The 20,175-nt window shown below is 47.7% G+C and overlaps 1 protein-coding gene across 2 annotated transcripts in view; it reads right to left on the bottom strand.

Annotated features, from left to right (window-relative positions):
* The window catches only part of AK7 (adenylate kinase 7), a 180,332-nt gene that overhangs the window by 156,926 nt on the left and 3,231 nt on the right, over window positions 1-20,175 (bottom strand). For both annotated transcript variants that reach the window (XM_029597899.1, XM_029597898.1), the window contains exons 2-3: window positions 8,389-8,568; window positions 2,187-2,295 (exon numbers count right to left, since the gene is read on the bottom strand). In XM_029597899.1, the coding sequence (XP_029453759.1) occupies window positions 2,187-2,295; window positions 8,389-8,529 (250 nt within the window). In that variant the 5' untranslated portion in view covers window positions 8,530-8,568. The remainder of the gene's footprint in view (window positions 1-2,186; window positions 2,296-8,388; window positions 8,569-20,175) is intronic.

Below are 20,175 nucleotides of genomic sequence, written 5' to 3'. Positions count from 1 at the left end.
TCCCAAGGTAGTAACTGCCGCTCCGTGCAGGTTACCCCCATGTTTCTCTTAAGGGAAGTAATTGCCGCTCCATGCAAGTTACCCCCATGTTTCTCTTAAGGGCAGTAACTGCCGCTCTGTGCAGGTTACCCCCATGTTTCTCTTAAAGGTAGTAACTGCCGCTCCAGCCAGTTTAGCTTTTTTATTTATTACCATCCTCTAGCCTTTTATGGATCCACAGTGTTTATCCCATGCCCCTTTGAAATCCTTCACAGTTTTAGTCTTCACCACTTCCTCCGGAAGGCCATTCCAGGCATTCACCACCCTCTCCGTGAAGAAATACTTCCTGACATTGGTTCTGAGTCTTCCTCCCTGGAGTTTCAAATCGTGACCCCTAGTTGTACTAAATTGTTTCCAATGGAAAAGGTTTGTTGACATCAGAGGAACAGCCAAAGAGCAGGGCTGAAAACAGGAAATAGGGTGCACAGAAACAAGGCCAGTAAATCGCAATGAATAGGTAGTGGTTCTGCAGGGCAGATGCCAGGTGAGCTATTGGACCAGCAATGGTGTAGCAGGCTGGAGTTCCTTATATACAGTAGTCTTACTTGGGCCACACCTAATGTTGGTCCAATAGGGAGCCTCTAGAGGCAGGGTCACCCTAACTTTGTTTCGCTTGATGTTTACTAGGGGATTCTTGCTGATCCTGAGTCTCCATGGCTCCGCTGCAAGAGCCCCTGGTTTCGAACACCCGGGGCCACCCTTCGCCACCGAACACATGCCAGAGTCACTCACTGCAAGGGGGTGGGTGGGCTGCAGGGATGACCACACCACTGCGAGTCACCACCTCTGCTAATGAAATCCGACCACCACCGGCATCAGGGACTCCTCCAATGGCATCGCGGCCTCCTCAGAATCCATCCAAAAGCTACAGGGAAGACACCAGTTGCAGCGGCAACAGCAGCAGCAGGCAAGTGACGCTTGTCCTGCTGTGCCCATCCTCTAGATGCACCCCAGCTCCACACACTACCCAACTACCCCAGCCCATAGGAACCAATCAGTTCCTGGCTTCCAGGTGGTTTGAAATTCAAACCACCATCCCTGCACTAATGGACTGGAATTCCAGTCCAGCTGGCCCCCCCCCCCCCCCCCCCAAAACCTCTTCCCTCTTCCCCTGACAAGTCAGGCCTGCGTCGAGTGAGCCTGGCACCATATTACTGCGGGCAGGCAGGTACTGAACCTGCCTTCCCTTCCAATCTGGGGAACCCACCCAGTTTAGATCTTGGCAGGATGATGACCTGCCGCAGACTCAGCCATCCTAGTGCCTGCATGCTCACAAGCCAGGTGGAGTGGCTGACATGCTGAACCACTAGGACTTACCTGCAACACCATGCCGCCCTCTTTTTATAGCTATACCGGAAGCAAGTGGAGGAAGAGAAAGGAGAGAGTGATCATTTCAGATCTCCTGACTGAGTCCAAATCTGGCACAGTATCACAGGAGAATTGAAAGCAATCCAAGAAAAAGGCTGTACTGCAAGCCTTTTTTAAATTAAACATTATTGCCTCCCTGCTGCTCTCCAAGAACAGGGAGAGTGTGCTGTCAATAGCTCCTGCTGCCAGACTCACCAAGGGAATAAAGTCATCCAGGACCACCCGGTGTTTGACCCATCAGTGTAGGAACTTGGACCTCTCCTGGTTTGGTTCCCAAGGAAGAAGGGAAAATCAGTCCCACTAGGATCATCACTCAGAGCGCCCCTACAACTCAACCTGTGCTCCAGCAAAAAACTGGGCCTAAAGCCTTTTCGGATGTGGCCTACTCTTAGTTGCAGCCCTGGTCCACAAGTCTGGAACATCTGCTGGAGACAGAGAAATACTGAAGAGCTGAAGACAGCCCCAAAACCCTATAGAGGAAGTGAAGTCACCTTAGAGCCTTTTTCTCTGCCTCCACCTGCTGGAAGGGGAGACGTAGCCCACTCGTCTGAACTGGTCTGGTATGGATGATAAGCAAATTATCTGTTTGTGAGTTCCAAACACTAAACTTAAGCATTACTTCTGTAGGGGATGTGCATACCCCATATATAACAATGCCATTTATTTAATGCTTTTCTATTTGACTATTCCAATGTACTTGCTCTGTCCTTAAGAAATACTTTTAGCAAATATAAAACATTCCACAGTCAAAGAACAAGTGATGCTCTCACTGTACTCACCAGAAGCAGCCCAGGAGGCTTCATCAATCTGTTGACTGTTCTCAGTGATATTATAAATGATGACATCACACTCCAGCAAGTGCTGTAACAACTCTTCTCGAGCGGTGATCTGCAATCAAAGCAGAATCTTTACTTTTACACACTTAGCTGAACTGTAGGTGGAAAGAATATTTTTCCATCTTCTATTTCTTAAGAACGCAATACTTTATCTTCAGACTAAAAAACTGTAGAAATCTAAGGTGTTGCTCATGATACAGACAAAGATGTGGAGGTAAAGCATACCAGTTTAATGTATTTCCATAAATGCTCCAATTATTTAGAATTAACTATTCTCTATTCATCTTGAGAGAGTGCATTTTTCAGTGCAGGACTGGGAGACTGGCCCGCGCTGCCTGCGGAAGTGGCAGAGGCAGGTGAAATAGCTCCAAGACGGGATTCCAACAGGATAGCAATGCAGATTGTAAGGGCTGCATATGAGCAAAAGCCCAGGGTACCAGTTCTAAGGTGGAAGTCATCAATCTGAGCACCTGTAAGTAATCCCAAACTGTGGAGAACTCTTGAGCAAGAATCCCTGGACCTGGGCTTGTAGCTTGACAATTCGGTCTGCTGAGACACTCTGCCTTGCTGCATGTCGAAGAACGCCCCAAAATATTCCAGGGACTGCGAGGGCATGAGCTTGCTCTTGGATAGATTGATCACCCAGCCTAATGTCTGCAGGAGCTGGATGACTCTGTGAACCGCCCTCTGCGCGAGGTCAGCCGACTTTGCATGAATCAACCAATCGTCCAGATAGGGATGCACTAACAGTCCCTCCCTCTGAAGCTGTGCCGCTACCACCACCATTACTTTGGTGAACGTGCGAGGAGCCGTGGCCAGACCGAAGGGAAGAGCCTGGAACTGGAAGTGCTGGCCCAGGATGGCGAAGCGAAGAAACCGCTGGTGAGTCGGCCTGATGCTGATATGAAGATACACCTCTGTGAGATCTAGGGACGCCAGAAACTCCCCCTTTCTGACAGAGGCTATGACCGAGCGAAGCGTTTCCATGCGAAACCTTGGTACTCAAACCCCTTCTTCACGCTCAGGAGTTTCCAACAGTATTGCAAACTATAATTTTTTCAAAACTCGACTACTGTAACACTATACTTCTTGGCCTCCCCGAAACTACTCTTCAGATACTACAAAACGCCGCTGCCAGGTCCATCACAAATATAAAAAAATGCAACCACATCACACCTACACTAAAAGAACTCCACTGGCTTCCCATCAGCCAAAGAATTCAATACAAAACCCTCACCCACAAAAAAATAAACAACAACGAGATGAATTGGTTAAACAATGCCATACTCCCATACTCCACACAGAGAAATTTCAGATCCTCAGACTCTGGCCTTCTCACTGTTCCCAACTCCAAAACAGCACACCTCACCTCCACCCGCAAACGAGCCATATCCGTGGCGAGCCCCACACTCTGGAACTCCCTCTTACCCCAACTCAGAAATGAACCTTCCTCACAAGTATTCAAAAAACAACTCAAAACCTGGCTCTTCAGAAAAGCCTTCTTACTAGATACTTAGCCCCCCTCGGGCTCATCGCTGCCTCGAAAATGCTTTCCACCAAAGTCTCCACACAAGTTAACCCCTCCAAGACTCCAGATCGTAATCTATAACTTATCTTCCCAAGTTACAATGTTATAATATAAACGATTCTCGCTTTTCTTTTATACAAGTTACAATGTTACAATGTAAAATAAGTAGATCTTGCCTTATTTGTTCAGTTATACGTAAACCGATGTGATATCTCGATCGAATGTCGGTATATAAAAGCAAATAAATAAATAAAAATAAATAAAATCTGTTTACACTCTTGAGATCCAGAATGGGCCAGAATGCACCCTCTTCGGAACTAGGAATTAAATGGAATACTGACCCTTCCCCCTTACCCCTACGGGCACGAGGACAATGGCTTTTAGCTGCCGTAAAGTGTCCTGAACCGCCTGACGTTTGTCCGTGCTTCCGCAGGGAGAGACTAGAAACCGGTCCCGAGGACGCCATGCAAAATCTAAAGCATAGCCTTGTTTTATCACAGTGAGCACCCATTGATCCGTCGTGATCTTGGTCCATTCCTCGTGTTCTTCGCGGGGGGTGGTATACGTGGTGGTGTGCCCCTGCCCTAAACTGTATGTGGGTAAGACTATAAGATCTATCCGCACCAGGATCATTGAGCATCGATAGAATATACACACTAATCGTGAAATGGCCCCATAGTATCCCATTGGTCTGCCCACTCTCATTCTGAATCAGACATAAAGTTTTTCATTATTGACATAATTTCTCCCCCGACACGAGGAGGTAACTTTGCAGAAATGTTGACACGTAGGGAACAGAAGTGGATCTTTCGTTTGAATTGTTTAACCCCTAGAGGTCTAAACAATGAAATCGAATGGTTCCGCTTCCTTTGACTATCAGCAGACTATCTTGATGAGTTGACGTCATTGTTGTTACTGTTCTGTAATTGGCTTGGGGTTTCGCGCCATTTTCACCCCTTTAAATGTTTGGTTCTGTAAGCGATGCTTGCTCTCCTTCTGATCTAAAATTGGACCTGCGTTAAGGTATGTGTCCCAGCTATTACAGTTTGATATTTCCCCATATACAGTCCCTAATTTGCTAATGTATGAATTTTATTTTCTTGTAGTGGTTGAAATTATACACTCTTCTCAGTCCCTCCCGACACAGCTTACAGCGAAACACGGTCCGTGTCGGGGGACCTGGTTGAAAACCACTGTACTGCATTTATGACTTTTGGAGTAGCCGTTTTGACAAATATATATTAAATACAGAATTGCGTTCCAATCTAAAAGTGTTTGGACTGTTCAATACTCTTTGCTCTCTACCTTCATGTGTGGTTATATATACAGGCAACATATTGAGGTTGTTATACTCAGGCTTATGGACCCTTGGGCCGATGGAAGGATAGTATACCTTGGAGGAAGATCCGTAGGTTCTCCCGTCGAGTGGCGAGGCAGGAACAGAAGAGGTGACCAACTGACTCTAGGCACTGGAGACAGATGCGACTGTGAAGGCAGATGAAGAGTCGTGACGTCAAGGAACGGAAGTATGTCTTCGCTACTGGAAGTCCGCGGTCCCCCCAGGAGGAGCCCGTAGGGACCCGGACCGCTGGGACTTAGGTGGACCTTTGAGAGATCAAGGAACAGCCATACGGTGCAAGGGCTGTCTGGAGCTTCACCCCTGGAAGCCCGCGGTCCCCCCGGGAGGAGCCCGTAGGGACCCTAGCCGCTGGGACTTAGGTGGGCCCTTGAAGACGATGGTCAGGAAAAGGTCCAAGGTTAAGTACCAGAGGGTCATCGCTTACCAGTCTGAGGTCACACACCAGAGAATCACCGCTTGCCAGTCCGAAGTCAATACCAGGAATCACCGCTAGCCGATCCAAAGTCCGGAACCAGGAATATCAAGATGAAACTGGAACAAGGAGTCAAGACGCTGGAACTCACTGAAGCAAGCAGACTCAAACAACTCTCACAGGAGACATTGCCAAGTCGAGGAATGGTCAGAGGAAGTCTCCTTTTATACTTCCTCTGGCCCTGTGGATAGGAATCAGCTGCAGGCAATTAAAGGGACGAGGTCCCTTTAAGTCTAGTGAAGAGGCGCAGCCTCGCGCCTAAGGATGGCAGCGGCCATCTTGGATCCGGGCCGCGGAGGAGAGCAGCAGCGGCCGCGAGGGAGGAGCAGGGACGGCTCCGATCCTGGCAGCCACACCGAAGGCCTGCGCCGCCGCGCGGGGGTGCCGAGCTCGGCGCGGGGCAATCGGCCCTGACGCTGCCGCTGGCCTGGTCGGCAAAAGAGGTAGGGGGCCGCGCAGGGGATGGCCTCGGAACACAACAGAGGTGGTGACCAAACAATTAGGACTGTTCTAGGGCTTTACATTTTCTATGATTACATCTCTTGGTACTTGATGATCTTCTCTCTCTCCATACATAGTATAGAATGGTCACTTGGTACTGACATAAGAACATGCCATACTGGGTCAGACCAAGGGTCCATCAAGCCCAGCATCCTGTCTCCAACAGTGGCCAATCTAGGTCATAAGAACCTGGCAAGTACCCAAAAACGAAGTCTATTCCATGTTACTGTTGCTAGTAATAGCAGTGGCTATTTTCTAAGTCATCTTAATTAATAGCAAGTAATGGACTTCTCCTCCAAAAACTTATCCAATCCTTTTTTAAACACAGCTACACTAACTGCACTAATCACATCCTCTGGCAACAAATTCCAGAGTTTAATTGTGCGCTGAGTGAAAAAGAACTTTCTCCGATTAGTTTTAAATGTGCCCCATGCTAACTTCATGGAGTGCCCCCTAGTCTTTCTATTATCCGAAAGAGTAAATAACCGATTCACATCTACCTGTTCTAGACCTCTCATGATTTTAAACACCTCTATCATATCCCCCCTCAGCCGTCTCTTCTCCAAGCTGAAGAGCCCTAACCTCTTTAGTCTTTCCTCATAGGGGAGCTGTTCCATTCCCCTTATCATTTTGGTTTTTTCTATTAGTAATGCTGTTTTTGTCGTTTTCTCGTTTACCACTATGTCGAGTTTTCTAGCATCAAGCATTTACTTGGTCTGGGAATGAATAATTATACTGCATGATTTAAGTGAAGACTTTCTGTAAGAGAGAGTACATTAACTGTATATGTAAAGTAAAATACTGGCAGTGGGAACATGGGTGGAGATTGGGGCAGAGCTGGGGGCAGAACTGGGCAGAGCCTGGTTGCCGCCCCCCGCCCCAACCAAAAAGACATTCTTCTACCCCTCAATAGAAAGAGAGGACCGGAGGGAAGTCAAATGGAAGGAGCAGGCGAAAAAGAAAGGGAAGAGAGTGAAGGGAGAAAAGAGTGTGGGAGAGGATGAGACACTGAAGGAGGGTTAGACGAACAGAAGGAAACTATGTGAGATAAAGAGGGGGAGGAAGAGAAACTGGTTGAGAGAGGGAGGGGAGAGTCCAGATGAGGGATATAATACCGCATTAGCAAAAGAGGGGAGAGACAGGAGGAGAAGTTGGAAAGATTCTATGAGGGAGGGTGGAGAACAACGAAAACAGGAAAAAGGGACAAGAGGCCAAAAGGAAGAGAATGAAGGCAGGTGATACAAAGTAGGAGAAAGAGAAAAGAATAAAAAGTACAAATAGAAAAGAGGGGGGGAAAGGAAAGAAATGAGAAAAGAACAAAAGAAGCTACCTAAACACACAAAAAGTGTTAGAAAACTACTGCGATTTATTTAATTTAGATTCCGCCTTTTCAACTATTTCAAAGCAGACAACATTCAGGTATTGTAGGCATTTTTAAAAAGGATTATATTTCAAATTCCAAAGATGTTCAATAAATGTGGCTGCTTGCTTGTTAATGAATGTAGAATATGCAAATATGCACAGAAGTACTGCGAAATCTTAAAAACTGTGCCGCAGAGTCTACCCCTGAGTTGGCCCAGGAGGTGGGGCCCGGAAGATTCGTGTGCATCATTTTGTGCATCTATTGCTGTCAGTATCATTTAAGTGCTTCATCGGAGGCTGTTTACAGGGCCAGGCTGAAAATTTCTCAAAGCCAGCTCCTGCTTCCTGGGCTGGGTGGGACTCTGGGAGCTGCAAAGGCAGCATTTTCCAGCCTTTGAGAGGGATCCAAGGCCAGTGCTGGATGATTGTCAGGGTGATGGCTGGGCTGGATGGGCGAGGGAATAAAATGGGGAAAAGAGCCCCAAAGCAGCTGCGAATGAAGGCTCAGTTAAGGCAGGCTCTGCCGGAGCTGTAACGAAGCTCTCCAGTCAAAAAGTAAAATCACATTTGATTCCAGAAATAAGCCAGAGAACTTTCGTGCCACCTGAAAAAGTAATCCCAGAGCTAAAGCAGGTGAAAATATCTTCCTGGCTAGATGTGAGTTTTAAAAATAAAAGCTGATAGGCTAGCTTGAAAGTCCTGTCCCTCAGTGGCTGGGTGCATGCCCAGCAGCATCTGTTCCCTTCCACAAAAAGGGGCACACATCAAAGCTTCAGACTGCTAGAGCCACTGGCCACAAGCCGGCTACAAGCAGCTGCTAAGGAGCTGGAGTTTTAAGTATAAGGGCTGTTCTTTGAGGTTACATGGAAGCTGTATTTCACTTCAGAAAAAGAAAAAAAAACCAAACTAAATAAATGCTTACCGTGTAAGCTTCCACAGCAAACTCTGGCTTCTTGACATCTTTCCTGAAAAGTGTTCCCACTATTTGGAAAGTTCTTCCCTTTGGTGAATTAAAGGGGTCATCACGAGGTGTAAACTCCTCTTCCTCGTCTTCGTCTTCCATTTCTTCAAGAGAAGACCCCACCTCACAAGTAGAGAGAAACTGCAGAGGGAGAGGAGGATGGGGGAAACTTCAAGACAGGGGTACAGTCTTCTTTGCACATGTATGCACAGCCAGCGCTTTAGTTGCACCTCTGTATGTTTAGATGGTATTATTTTCTATGTCACATTCAACAGCAGAAAGTATATCTTGTTTCCTAAACCCAATTAACCTCAAAACCTAAAGGAAACACTTCCAAGTAAATATTTCACAAATAACAATAATATATGATTTATTTCACACTGTATATTTCTTATTAGAACATTTTACAAACATCAAGTTATTCTTACTCAATTAATTCTTTGCATCACTTAAAATACATACAAAAGACATCTATATAATACCACACGTTCATCATTCACACCACTCATACCATACATACTAAAACTGTCATCATGAAAATCCAAACCCAACAAAACATGGTTGTTCACTCAAGCCTACACATGATCCCCACACGCTCCTCTACAACCTTCTACTGCCCCTCCCCCCCCCCCTCATAATAAATATTTTCCTTTAATGTGTCTCCTCTTTCACGCTCATCTTTTCTACCTCTGTACCCTAGATAATCCTTTATGTAATCGCTACTCGGCACTTTCTGTGCCTTTTTCTCCGCTCTTATGCTTTCTCTAAGATGCAGCGCCTTTCATTGCCTTTCAGTTCCAAATTTTATATATTCTTTGTTCCTGCCCAGCCTCCCCATGTTTCTCTGTCAACTTAAGTTATTATTGTTACCTTATAAGTTTGCCTTAAGTTATTTCACTGTTTCTGTTTTTAGTTGTTTTATGTATTAGTTTTCAACTATTATTATCTTGTTCTATGTATAATGCTACAGCGTATGTTTTTTGTTCTCTGTACACCGACGCGATATCTCTGATGAGCGGCGGTATATAAAAACCAATAAATAAATAAAAATAAATAAAACAGGATCCTCTTTGTTTCGCCTGAATTAGGCTTCCTCGGGGAATTTTCTACAGTGTTTAAATCCAACTCTATTCACCATGATGTCTTCTAACTGGAGAGTTCCATGACCTAATTCTTCCCACTCCAAAATCGCTCATAATCCATCAACTTTTAATATTAAGGCTGTCAATCTTCATTTGCTAATCGGTCAATTCTTAACAGATTTCTTCAAATCTCAGGTGCTGATATTGCTTATATTTTTATAAAAGATATTACCGCTCAGCACTCAATTTTAATTTCCATAGAAATCCTTCTGCTTCAAATGAACTCAATGCTTCAACTTTAAAAATGTTTTTATAAATAACCCATTAGTTATTTTTGTCACTATATTTCATATACCAACTATAATTCACTATGAAGCTCTCTACTCCCGTCCACTGAAACCTCCTCCACCATTAATATAATTCCACAATGTATTCACTGTTTAATCTATAAAACATGTATTGCTTCCATTATTAACTCCCCTATTAACAATATATACAAACGATATTTCCCAAATTTAAAATGAGAAACTTACTCTTTAAACATTTACTGCATTGGACTCCTCAAGTCTCCTAATCCTGTATCAGGACAGTGCTCATCCTGTGTCCCCTTCAGTATAAACGTTATCAAAGCAGAGAAAAAATTAATCGTAAACCGTAAAGCGAACTAGGAACAGGATCAAGCAAGCAACTATATACAGAAAAAATGGTTTGAAAAGAATTGTACTTGAGTAAACACTCTTATCACTCTTATATAGAAGAGTGCCCTTTCAGTAGCAATATCTTCAAAAAGAACATCTTTGAGCATCTGATGTGAGAATGGCTAAGAATAAGCAGAAGGGTGGGAGTCTGGACTGATCTGTGGTACTACAGGAACGAACATTAGCAGGTAAGAACCAATTTTCCTTTCCCTGTACGTACCCGGATCAGTCTAGACAGTGGGATGTACCAAAGCTTCCCTAAATAGGGTAGGACTGAAATAGTCCCACTCGAAGCACCTGTCTTGCAAAAACCCCAAAAACTGATGCCTGCATCTAAATGCGATAATAATGAGCAAAAGTGTGAAGAGATTTCCAGATAAAGGCGATAATGATGAGCAAAAGTGTGAAGAGATGTCCAAGTAGCTGCTCTACATATCTCTTGTGGAGAGGCTGACTGGCTTTCCGCCTGGGATGTAGCCTGTGAGCGGAAAATCCGCCTGGTGGAAAAATACTGAACCTTGTCGTAGGAGATTCGGAAGATGCCCAAGATGGAGGGGACCCTCCGCCATGAGGTTCACCAGGTCCACGAACCATGGTCTTCTGGGCCATTCAGTGGTCCCTTGTGGAGTTCTATTCACCTGAGCACCTTGCCCACCAGGGGGCCAAGGTGGAAACACGTAGAGGAGAATATGGTAGCATGAGAGCATTTACGCCTTCCGATCTGATCTGTGCTCCCTCCTGCGACTGAAGAACCGGGCGGTGGCCATTAGATCTAGGTGAGAAGTGCCCCAACGGCTTATGAGGAGGGCCATCACTTTCTCAGACAATTTCCACACTCCAGGGTGCAGGCGTTGATGACTTAAGAAGTCTGCCTGAACATTCCCCGGTCCTGCGATGTAGGAGGCTGCTAGTCGGGCCAGACGACACTCCGCCCAGTCCAATAGCTTGCTTGCCTCCAGGGCCTCCGGCTGACTCCTAGTTCCGCCCCGGGGATTGATGTAGGCTACTGTGGTGGCATTGTCGGACAGGACCCGCACAACCTTGTGACAGATGAAGGGAAGAAAAGTCTTCAACGCCAGGCGGACTGCTCGAGTTTCCAGGCGATTGATGTGCCAAAGAGATTACTCCGGGTACCACTGACCTTGTGTCGGCAAAGCCTGGCAAACCACTCCCAGCCGGAGAGGCTGGCGTCCGTTGTCACAATCACCCACTGAGGGGTCTCCAAGAGCACTCCCCTTAACAAGCACTCGGGAGACAGCCACCACTGAAGATTGGAGATGGTCACATCTGAGAGTGGCAACGGGGTCTGAAACTCCTCCGTTATTGGTTTCCAGCAATGCTCTCTGCAAAGGACACATGTGTGCGAAGGGCCAAGGAACCACATCTATAGTCGAAGCCATAGGACCTAGGACCTATAAGTAGTCCCAGGCTGTGGGAACCGAAAGAGATGCCAGATGTCGAACTTGGTCCATGAGCTTGAGCGTTCGTTCCATGGTCAGAAAAACATTGCCCGAGCGAGTGTCGAAGTGCGCTCCTGTGAAGGTCTGAGATTGCTCTTGGAAAAATTGACCACCCCACCTAGAGAGTTGAGAAGCGACAATACTTTATTGACTGCCAATGTGCATGTGCAGAGAGACTCTAACTTCGCCCGAATGAGCCAGTCATCCAGATAGTGATGGACCGGGACTCCCTCCTGCTTGTTAAATGTGCATGGAGCGGTGGGTAGGCCAAAAGGGAACGCACAAAACTGGAAATGATGCCTCAGGATCTTGAAGCGGAGATACTTCCAATGTTCCAGGCATATTGGAATATGGCGATAAGCCTCCGTTAAGTCCAGGGAGGCCAGGAAATCGCCGCTGTGAACCACTGCCATGACAGACCGCAGGGTTTCCATCCGGAAGTGGGGTACCTTAAGTGTTCTGTTGACTCTTTTGAGGTCCAGAATTAGTCAAAAGGAGCCATATCTTTTGGGAACAATGAAGTAAATGGAATATTGGCCTGACCCCTACTCCCCAGGAGTGAAAGGGGTGATGGCTCAGAGATCCTGCAGCCTGTCGAGCGTCTGGCGCACCACTTGTTGCTTTCGTGGTCCGCATGGAGCAATTAGGTACCGGTCTGGAAGAGACTGAGCAAAATCCAAAGCATAGCCGGGTTCTATGACTTCCAGAACCCATTGGCCTGACCCATTCCCCGTAATAAAGAGAATGTCGCCTCCGATGTGGGGAATGGAGAAATGGGCGGCCAAATCTCATTGAGTGGCCTCTGTAGAGAAACTCTGAGGATTTCCGTCTCTGAAGGTTCAGTGCCCATGAAAGGAATGAGACCATAACTGAGACCTTGTCATCTGTGGAGTTCCTCGCGATCTGTTGCAGTTGTATCGGAAACGAGAGCGTGAGGGGAAAAAGGATCTAGACATTTGGACGATCTTCAGGAAGCTTATGAATCTTGTTTTCCCCTAAAGATTTTATAAGCTGTTCCAAGGGTTCACCGAACAGAAGTTTACCCTTGAATGGGAGCTTGCCAAGCTATGACTTAGATGAGGAGACCGCTGCCCAATTTTGCAGCCATAGGAGGCATCTGGCCGAAACAACCAACACCATGGATCTGGCGAGGACTCTGAGGATATCGCAGCCTCGAGATGCTCCGCCTGTTCAGCCTCTGCAGGCGGAAGATCCTGTGTGCTGAGTAGTTGTTGTACCCATCTAAGACTCGCTCGCTGCAAGAGGCTGCTATAGACAGCTGCTCAGACCACCAATGCTAACACTTTGAAGATTCTTTTAAGGTGAACCTCAAACTTGCGATCCTGAAGATCTTTCAAGATGGTTGCACCCAAAACCAGGATGGTACTTCCTTTGGTAACAGCTGAAACCGAAGAGTCTGCCTTAGGAACCTTAGGCAGCTCTAGGCATTGGTCTGGTAGTGGATAAAGATTGTCCATTGCCCTGCCGACCCACAAACCGGAGTCAGGCGACTCCCATTCTCTGAGAAGTAGCTGCATCAGCATGGGGTGACAAGGAAAGGTACGCGGAGGCACCCTGAGTCCCGCCAGGATAGGGTCCATGTTGCTGGATCCTGGGGGAGCCGTGGTTTCCTCTGGAGGTGCATCTATCCCCAGTTCAGATAAAACAAAGGAGATTAGGGGATACAATTTCCTCGCGCTGGAAGAAGCGTAGGACCCGTGGATTGTCCCCCTCGACCGGGGGATTCAGATTCACTGTATCTGCATTTGTGTCAGGGTCCGGAGGCTGAGAAGATGGGACCCAGAAGGTTGAGGTCCCCCGCAACAGTCCAAACCTAATTAGTGCCCTGATTTGTCTCCTGAGGATTAGGGGTTTTGAGTGCTTGCAAGGCAGAAGCCCTCGACATCTTCTTTGGTGGAGGATCTGGAAGAGTTTGATTCTGTTGCAAGCTAGCCACATAGGCCTTATGTAAGAAAAGCACAAAATCGGGGGTAAAATGCTGGGGAATGTTCCCAGGTCCTGGAGGTGGTGAAACCTTCAGCTGAGGGTCAGGGACTGGCAGGGGAAGGTCCACAGGGCTCAAATCCGGAGGGGAATGATGAAAATCCGAATTCCTGCCCTCTTCCTGCAAAGGATCAGCCATGAAGACTGAATCTAAAATGGCTGCTGTTCCCACGGTCTGAAGGGACGGGGCCAGCCTGCTTTCCTGCTCTAATTCACAATGCCGATTTCCCCAGCGCGGAAGAGAGTCCCTCCCTGCTGGGTAAACATAGCGAGCAGATACCATTGCGGGAGAGCTGCGAGGCAGACTCTCCGCAGGCTACACAGAATGCTGATCGCGGCATGGGAGTGAGGGGGGGGGGGGGGGGCAAGTGAAACAACACCGTGAACAGCGAGGACTCCTGTAGTAGCAGGCTGGGAGTGGGAGAATGAGGCAAAACCTCTTCAGACTGCTCCTTCCCCCGTGGGCTGCTATCCTTCTCTTTAGTCAGCCTTAAAAATATCTTGCCTTTATTATTTTACTTTTTTTTTTTTTTTTTAAGTCTAAGCCCTAGGTCATCGGACCAAGCTCTTTTTCCAATTCACCATCAAGGTCTTCTAATCTCCTTAAAACCCCATTGACAAAATAGAGTTATCCAAATTTCTTTTCTTCACTCTTTTCTGACTTGGCTTCCCCAAGTAGGATGGTATCCTCTTAGATCCTCCTGGCTGGCACTCAGCAAACATCAGGCTTCCACAATCAAGTCTTGCAATCTCCCTGATTGTAAATTGCAGACATCTCCAGCTCTTACTAAGAACTTCACATACACCTCGGTGTAAACCCTCAGCACTGACCACTGAGTACCTCTCTACTCTAGTCCACTTCAAATCTCCTCGATCTCTCCCTTGGTGCCTCATGAGAAGCATAATTTATATTATACCAGAAGCCCATCCCCCTAGAGAGAAAGAACCTCCCACAAGTCAATATCTAAACTCACCCTCCCTGATCTCTCCACAAATCTTCCCCTGCTGGAAAATTCTTAAAGCTGAAACACAAAACACACTCTAGTGGCCTGAAAAGGATCACACCTGTTCCACCCCACAGACTGATTTTATAAACCTCTATCATATCCCCTCTCAGCGATCTCTTCTCCAAGCTGAAGAGCCTTAACCTGTTTGACCTTTCTTCATCAGGGAGTTGGTCCATCCCCTTTATCATTTCTGTAACCATTCTCTGTTCCTTTTCAAGTTCCAATTTTTAAGGAGCGACCAGAACTGCACATAGTATTCAAGGTGTGGTTGCACCATAGATTCATATAGAGGTAGTATGATATTCTTCATTTTATTTTCCTTCCTGTCCGAATCATTCCTAACATTTTATTTACTCTTTTGATCGCCACCACATACTGTGCTGAGGACTTCAACGTATTGTCCAGAATGACTCCAAGATTTTTTTCCTGGGATGTGACTCCTAATATGGAACCCAGAATTGTGTGCTTATAGCTAGGATTTTTCTGACTCTGCAGATCATTTTGCATTTGTCATTGTTACGAGCGCGCGCGGGCGCGGTCGTCTCCAGCGGGTGTGAGCCCTTGGGCCATGGCAGGACTCAAGGAGGAGCCCAAAGCCACACCGTGGGAGGTGAGCTGAGCAGGCATGGGGAGCCAGGCGGGTACAAAAGCAGGGAGTCCGACCCTCAGCCGGACCTGCACGCCCATGGTAGCCAACACTGGGAAGTTGACTGATGAACGGTCCTCCGACTGTTCCCGGCCCTTTCGGACCTGCCGCTGGGAACGGCAATGGGCAGCAGGCCGGACAGAGGCGAGGGCAGACAGAGTCCTTACACAGAAGACGTCAGACGGGGGCTGAAGCAGACATCCAAGACAGGCTGAAGCAAGACGTTGAAGAGGAGGGCTGGAAGGAGACACGGGCACTGTCCCTGAGGGCGCCCTACTCAGCCCACCCACGGGACTGAGTCGCGGACCACCCGTCCCCTATGCGCCCTACACAGCCCAGGAAGGCTGGTCGCGGACCACGCGGGGAGCAGGAGAGTGCAGGGAAGATCCAGGCGAGCAGGAACTCCGATGCTGGGATACTGACATCCGAAGCCCCTTCGGCTGGCAGGCAGGGAAGCTCCAGAGCCCGGGGGACGAATCCCTCCTGTTGGCCACTCCAGGGCCCAACAGGACAGAAGGCTCAGGAACCAGACAGGACGTAGGGCAGTACAAGCGGAACTGGATCAGGACATCAGGAACACATCAAGGCAGACATCAGGAACACATCAGGTAGTGGACATCCGGACCGAGACAGGACAAGGAGCCATCAATACATGGAGGACCTGGATCGGCAAGGTTACAGGCGACTGTAATGCTCAATCCGCAGGCCAGTTGCAAGTGACAAGAAAGTCCTTATATACTGGAGGTTGTAGGCAACTCCCTGGGAGGAGTTTGCCAGGACCGCCCCTCGCTGGCCCTATAAGTGGGGTAGAGAGCTGCGGGCCGGCCCCTAGGAGAAGGGCGTCGCCAAACAGGAAGTCCAAATGCAGAGGCATGCAAGCCACAGGCAGGCCACAGGAACAGCTAGGCCTCCCAGGCCCTGGAGCAAGTCCCGGATGGTGTACAGGAGAGGCCCTGGCTTCGCAGCGGCCTCCGGGAGGAAGGTAAGAGCCCACCTGTAGCGCAGCAACAGGGGGGATCGCAACAGTCATCATTAAATTCTGTCATTTAGATGCCAAGTCTCCCATTCTCGCAAGGTCCTTCTGCAATTATTTACTTATTTATTCAAAATTTATAAACTTTCTATCAACATTTCTAGGTGGTTTCCAGAAAAACATTCATAATATTACAGTAACATAAAACATTATAATAAAACAAATAAGACATAAAATAGACAATAAAAATAATAAAAACAATAAAACAGCATAATAAAAACACCTGTAGTATCTGTTCCTAGCCAAATTAACAATCACAGATTAAATGATTGCTGAAACAGAAAGTTCCTCACAATCAGCTATTGTTTTAACAGCTCTGAATAATTTTGTATCATCTGCAAATTAGATCACCTCAAGCATTGGCTCCCATTCCAGATCATTTCTGAATATGTTAAAAAGCACAGGTCCCAATACAGATCCGTGCGGCATTTCCACTGGAAAACCTAACCATTTAGTCATACATTCTGTTTCCTGTCTGTTAGCCAGTTACCAACCCATGACTTTTTAATTTCCTGAGGAATCTCTCATGAGGGACTTTGTCAAATGCCTTCTGAAAATCCAGGTAAACTACATTGAATGCTCACCCTTATCCACATATTTATTAACTCATTCAAAAAATCCAGTAGATTGGTAAAACAAAGCTTCCCTTTGCTAAATCCATGATGACTCTTATCCATTAGGACACGTCTATCCAAACAGCCAGTAATCTTGTTTTAAGAATAGCTTCTACTATTTACTCTGTACCAATGTCAGGATCACTGGTCTATAGTTTCCTGGATCATCTCTAGAGCCCTTTTTTAAAAATTGGCATTACTACATTGGCCACCCTTCTTCATTTTTCAAGTACGGTGGCTATTTTTAATGATAAATTACAATTACTAGTACAAATCTGCAATTTCATATTTGAACTCTGGGATGAATACCATCCTGTCCTGGTGATTTGTTACTTTTTAGTTTGTCAGTTTACTCTATTTCCATTTTCACAGTGATTTTCTTCAGCTCTTATGAATTATCACCATCAAAGAACATTTCCTGTGTGAGTATCTCCCCAAAATCCTCCTCAGTAAAGACTGAAGCAAAGAATCAATTTAGTTTTTCTGCTATGGCTTTGCTATCCATGAGCACCCCTTTTACCTCTTGGTTATCTAGCAATCTGTTGCGACCGTCGCTGCCCGACTCCACTCCGCCCACCTTACCTCTTTTGCGGCTCCCTCTCTGGTTGATGGATGTTTGGCTGCCGTGGCGTCATCTTTCCGACCTCCTCCGGCGTCTGACTGGCCAGACGCTGCCTTTCGCCATGTTCTCCTGAAGCCTAAGGGTGCGCGCTTGCCGCGGCCCCGACTCAAGTACCAGCTGTGGTGCGAACCTCAGGGGCGTCCCCCTGAGATGATGTCATCAAACCCGGATATTTAAGGTCTTCGTTTTTGCTAGTTATTCGAGTTAGCATGGGGATTCCTCCAGGTATCGCTGCGGATGGGATTTGCTATCTGCATACCTTGCTACTCTGCCTCCTCGGACTTTACCAGGGGTACCCGCTCCTCGGGGGCCTCGCTCTCTCTTGCTTTTCAGTTCGCAGTCTGGAACCGGTACTCGCTCGAGTGCCCATGTTCCCGGACCTGCTACCGAATACTACTTCTGCCAGGAAGTCACCACTGCCTACAACACCAGTGAGTTACCATCTCTCTCTCAGAGCTTTCCCTGGAACCAGGTACTCGCTCCTCGAGGGCCTACTTCATTCCAGCCTCTGGGCTGCTTCAAGAGACTACAGTGTGAGTGTTACCATCAAGGTTCTGTTCCTGAACTCTGCATACTCTGCCTACTCACTATCTCAGTTTCTCTACAGCTCAGCCATCCTGGGATCGCTGTTCCAATGCCTGAGGGACTACAGCCCAGCCGGGCTCTTCCAGCTCACTATTGCCATCTCTGGTGTTTCACTATACATTTTAATAAAAGAACTAGTGTGTTTCTGTCTCCCAACTCTGAGCCTGACCGGTGGTCCCTCTCGGGATCTTCCCCCGGGGGCGTGGTCATCTGCCACCGGCCCAAGGATCCACCCACAATTATCACAAATAATAACACAATCCAACTGACTCACTCACAAGCTGTTAGGATTTGTAAGTAAGTGAGCCCTTTGGCAGAGGTGAGAAGTGATACAGCCCAGGGGAGCCCTGCTGAGCTTCACTGTCAGGAGGTGGAGCCTCAGTTGCGGGATAGAATACAGCAGAGGTATAGATAGAGAGAAAGAGGGTGACCCCAGGAAGCAGGCCATGGGGCGACAGCGCAGATGCTGACATCAGACTCAGCTCGAAAGACTGGAGTCAGGCAATAGCTGCGGCACTACCCGAGGAGCGGGGGTGCCAGGGAAAGTTACAGTCACTGTAGTTACACTGGGTCCGTAGAGATGGTGCGCAGGAGGGTTCTTCGTTGGAAGATCACGGTAGTGGTCCATGGGGCGGGGTACACCAGCGAGGGTTCCTCCAGGGATATCACGTCACAGGTCCGCAGAGCAGGGTAGACCCGTAAGTGGCTCCTCTAAGAATCACAGCAATGGTCCGCAGAGCGGGGTACACCGGAGAGGGTTCCCATGTAGATATCACAACAGGGGTCCACAGCGTGGTACAGCGACTGAAGACTAGTAGTAGTTCCGTAGAAAGGATCTGGAAGTGAGGCACGAGTCCGGGTGAAAGGCCCTCCGAGGAGCGGATAGCCAAGAGACGAGGGGGGCCCCCCGAAGAGCGGGTACCTGATAGTCTCACAACACGGAAGCAGAAACCGGAACCAAGCTGAAGTGAGAGCAGGTAGATATTGCAAGTGAACTCGTTGCCAAGTCGCTGGCTGAATGGGCTGGTGAGCTTAAGTATCGGAGTTGAGTGACGTCATCTGATGGGGACGCCCCCCGAGGTTCCCGCCATGACGTGGTTAAAGCAGGTCGGGGAGTGCGCGTGCGAGCCTAGGGAACCCCGAGGGTAAGATGGCGGTCGGCAGCGTCCATGTTGCTCAGATAGGCCCGGGAACGGAGGCCGGTGGTAGCTGGCCGAGGCCGCGAGTTCACCCAACAGAGCCAAAGCAGTAAAAAGAGAGGTGAGCAGCAGAGGTCGCAGCTGTCTGCAGCCGTGGAGCGTAACACAAGCTTTTTGCTTTGATAGTACTTGAAAAAGTTTCATCATTAGTTTTTGCCTCTATGGCAATCTTCAAATTCTTTTTTGGTGGTTTTGTATTAAAAATGACACAGAGGTAGAAGGAAGTGGTGACAAATTCTCCAAGCAGCTTAGCTGTGTTATAGGCAGACACATTGGCTTGGTTACATTCTCACTTAGGACATTAGCAATGAGCATGGCTTCAGCTTGCCCCTAGCTGTGCTTTTGATGACCTGAAACCTCTCTTTTGCAAGAGATACTCATCCTGTGATTTCTCCTCTGGCAGAGATGATAGTGCTAGCAGTAGCTATGGTCTCGGGGACAATCACTGCCTCACCAAGAAAGGCCCTGGAGCCAGACCAGCACAGGCAGGCTGCTCCAGGTCCTCATAGGCAGTAAAGAGCCTATGAGAATGCCGAGTGCATCCCCAACACCTCCTATAGCACCTACAGCTCTCACTCCCCACACTCAAAGAATCACCTTCAGCTTTGGACTTCTGATAGGAGTGGCTACTACTACTTCCCACTGCCTTCCTGGCCACTCTCCTGCACAGAGCAGTGGGGGAAAGACTTCCTCTTCCTGGCCCTGTACCTCCAACACTGAGTCCCAGAAAGCAACATCTGAATCTTTGTTCCAGAGACAGGTACAAGGTGGGAATCACACTGCATATTCTAGGTCCAA

Source organism: Rhinatrema bivittatum, chromosome 4, assembly GCF_901001135.1.
Source record: "Rhinatrema bivittatum chromosome 4, aRhiBiv1.1, whole genome shotgun sequence".
NCBI lineage: Eukaryota > Metazoa > Chordata > Amphibia > Gymnophiona > Rhinatrematidae > Rhinatrema > Rhinatrema bivittatum.
The sequence above is the reverse complement of the archived record's forward strand: the minus strand, read 5'-3'. Positions and strand labels throughout refer to the sequence as shown.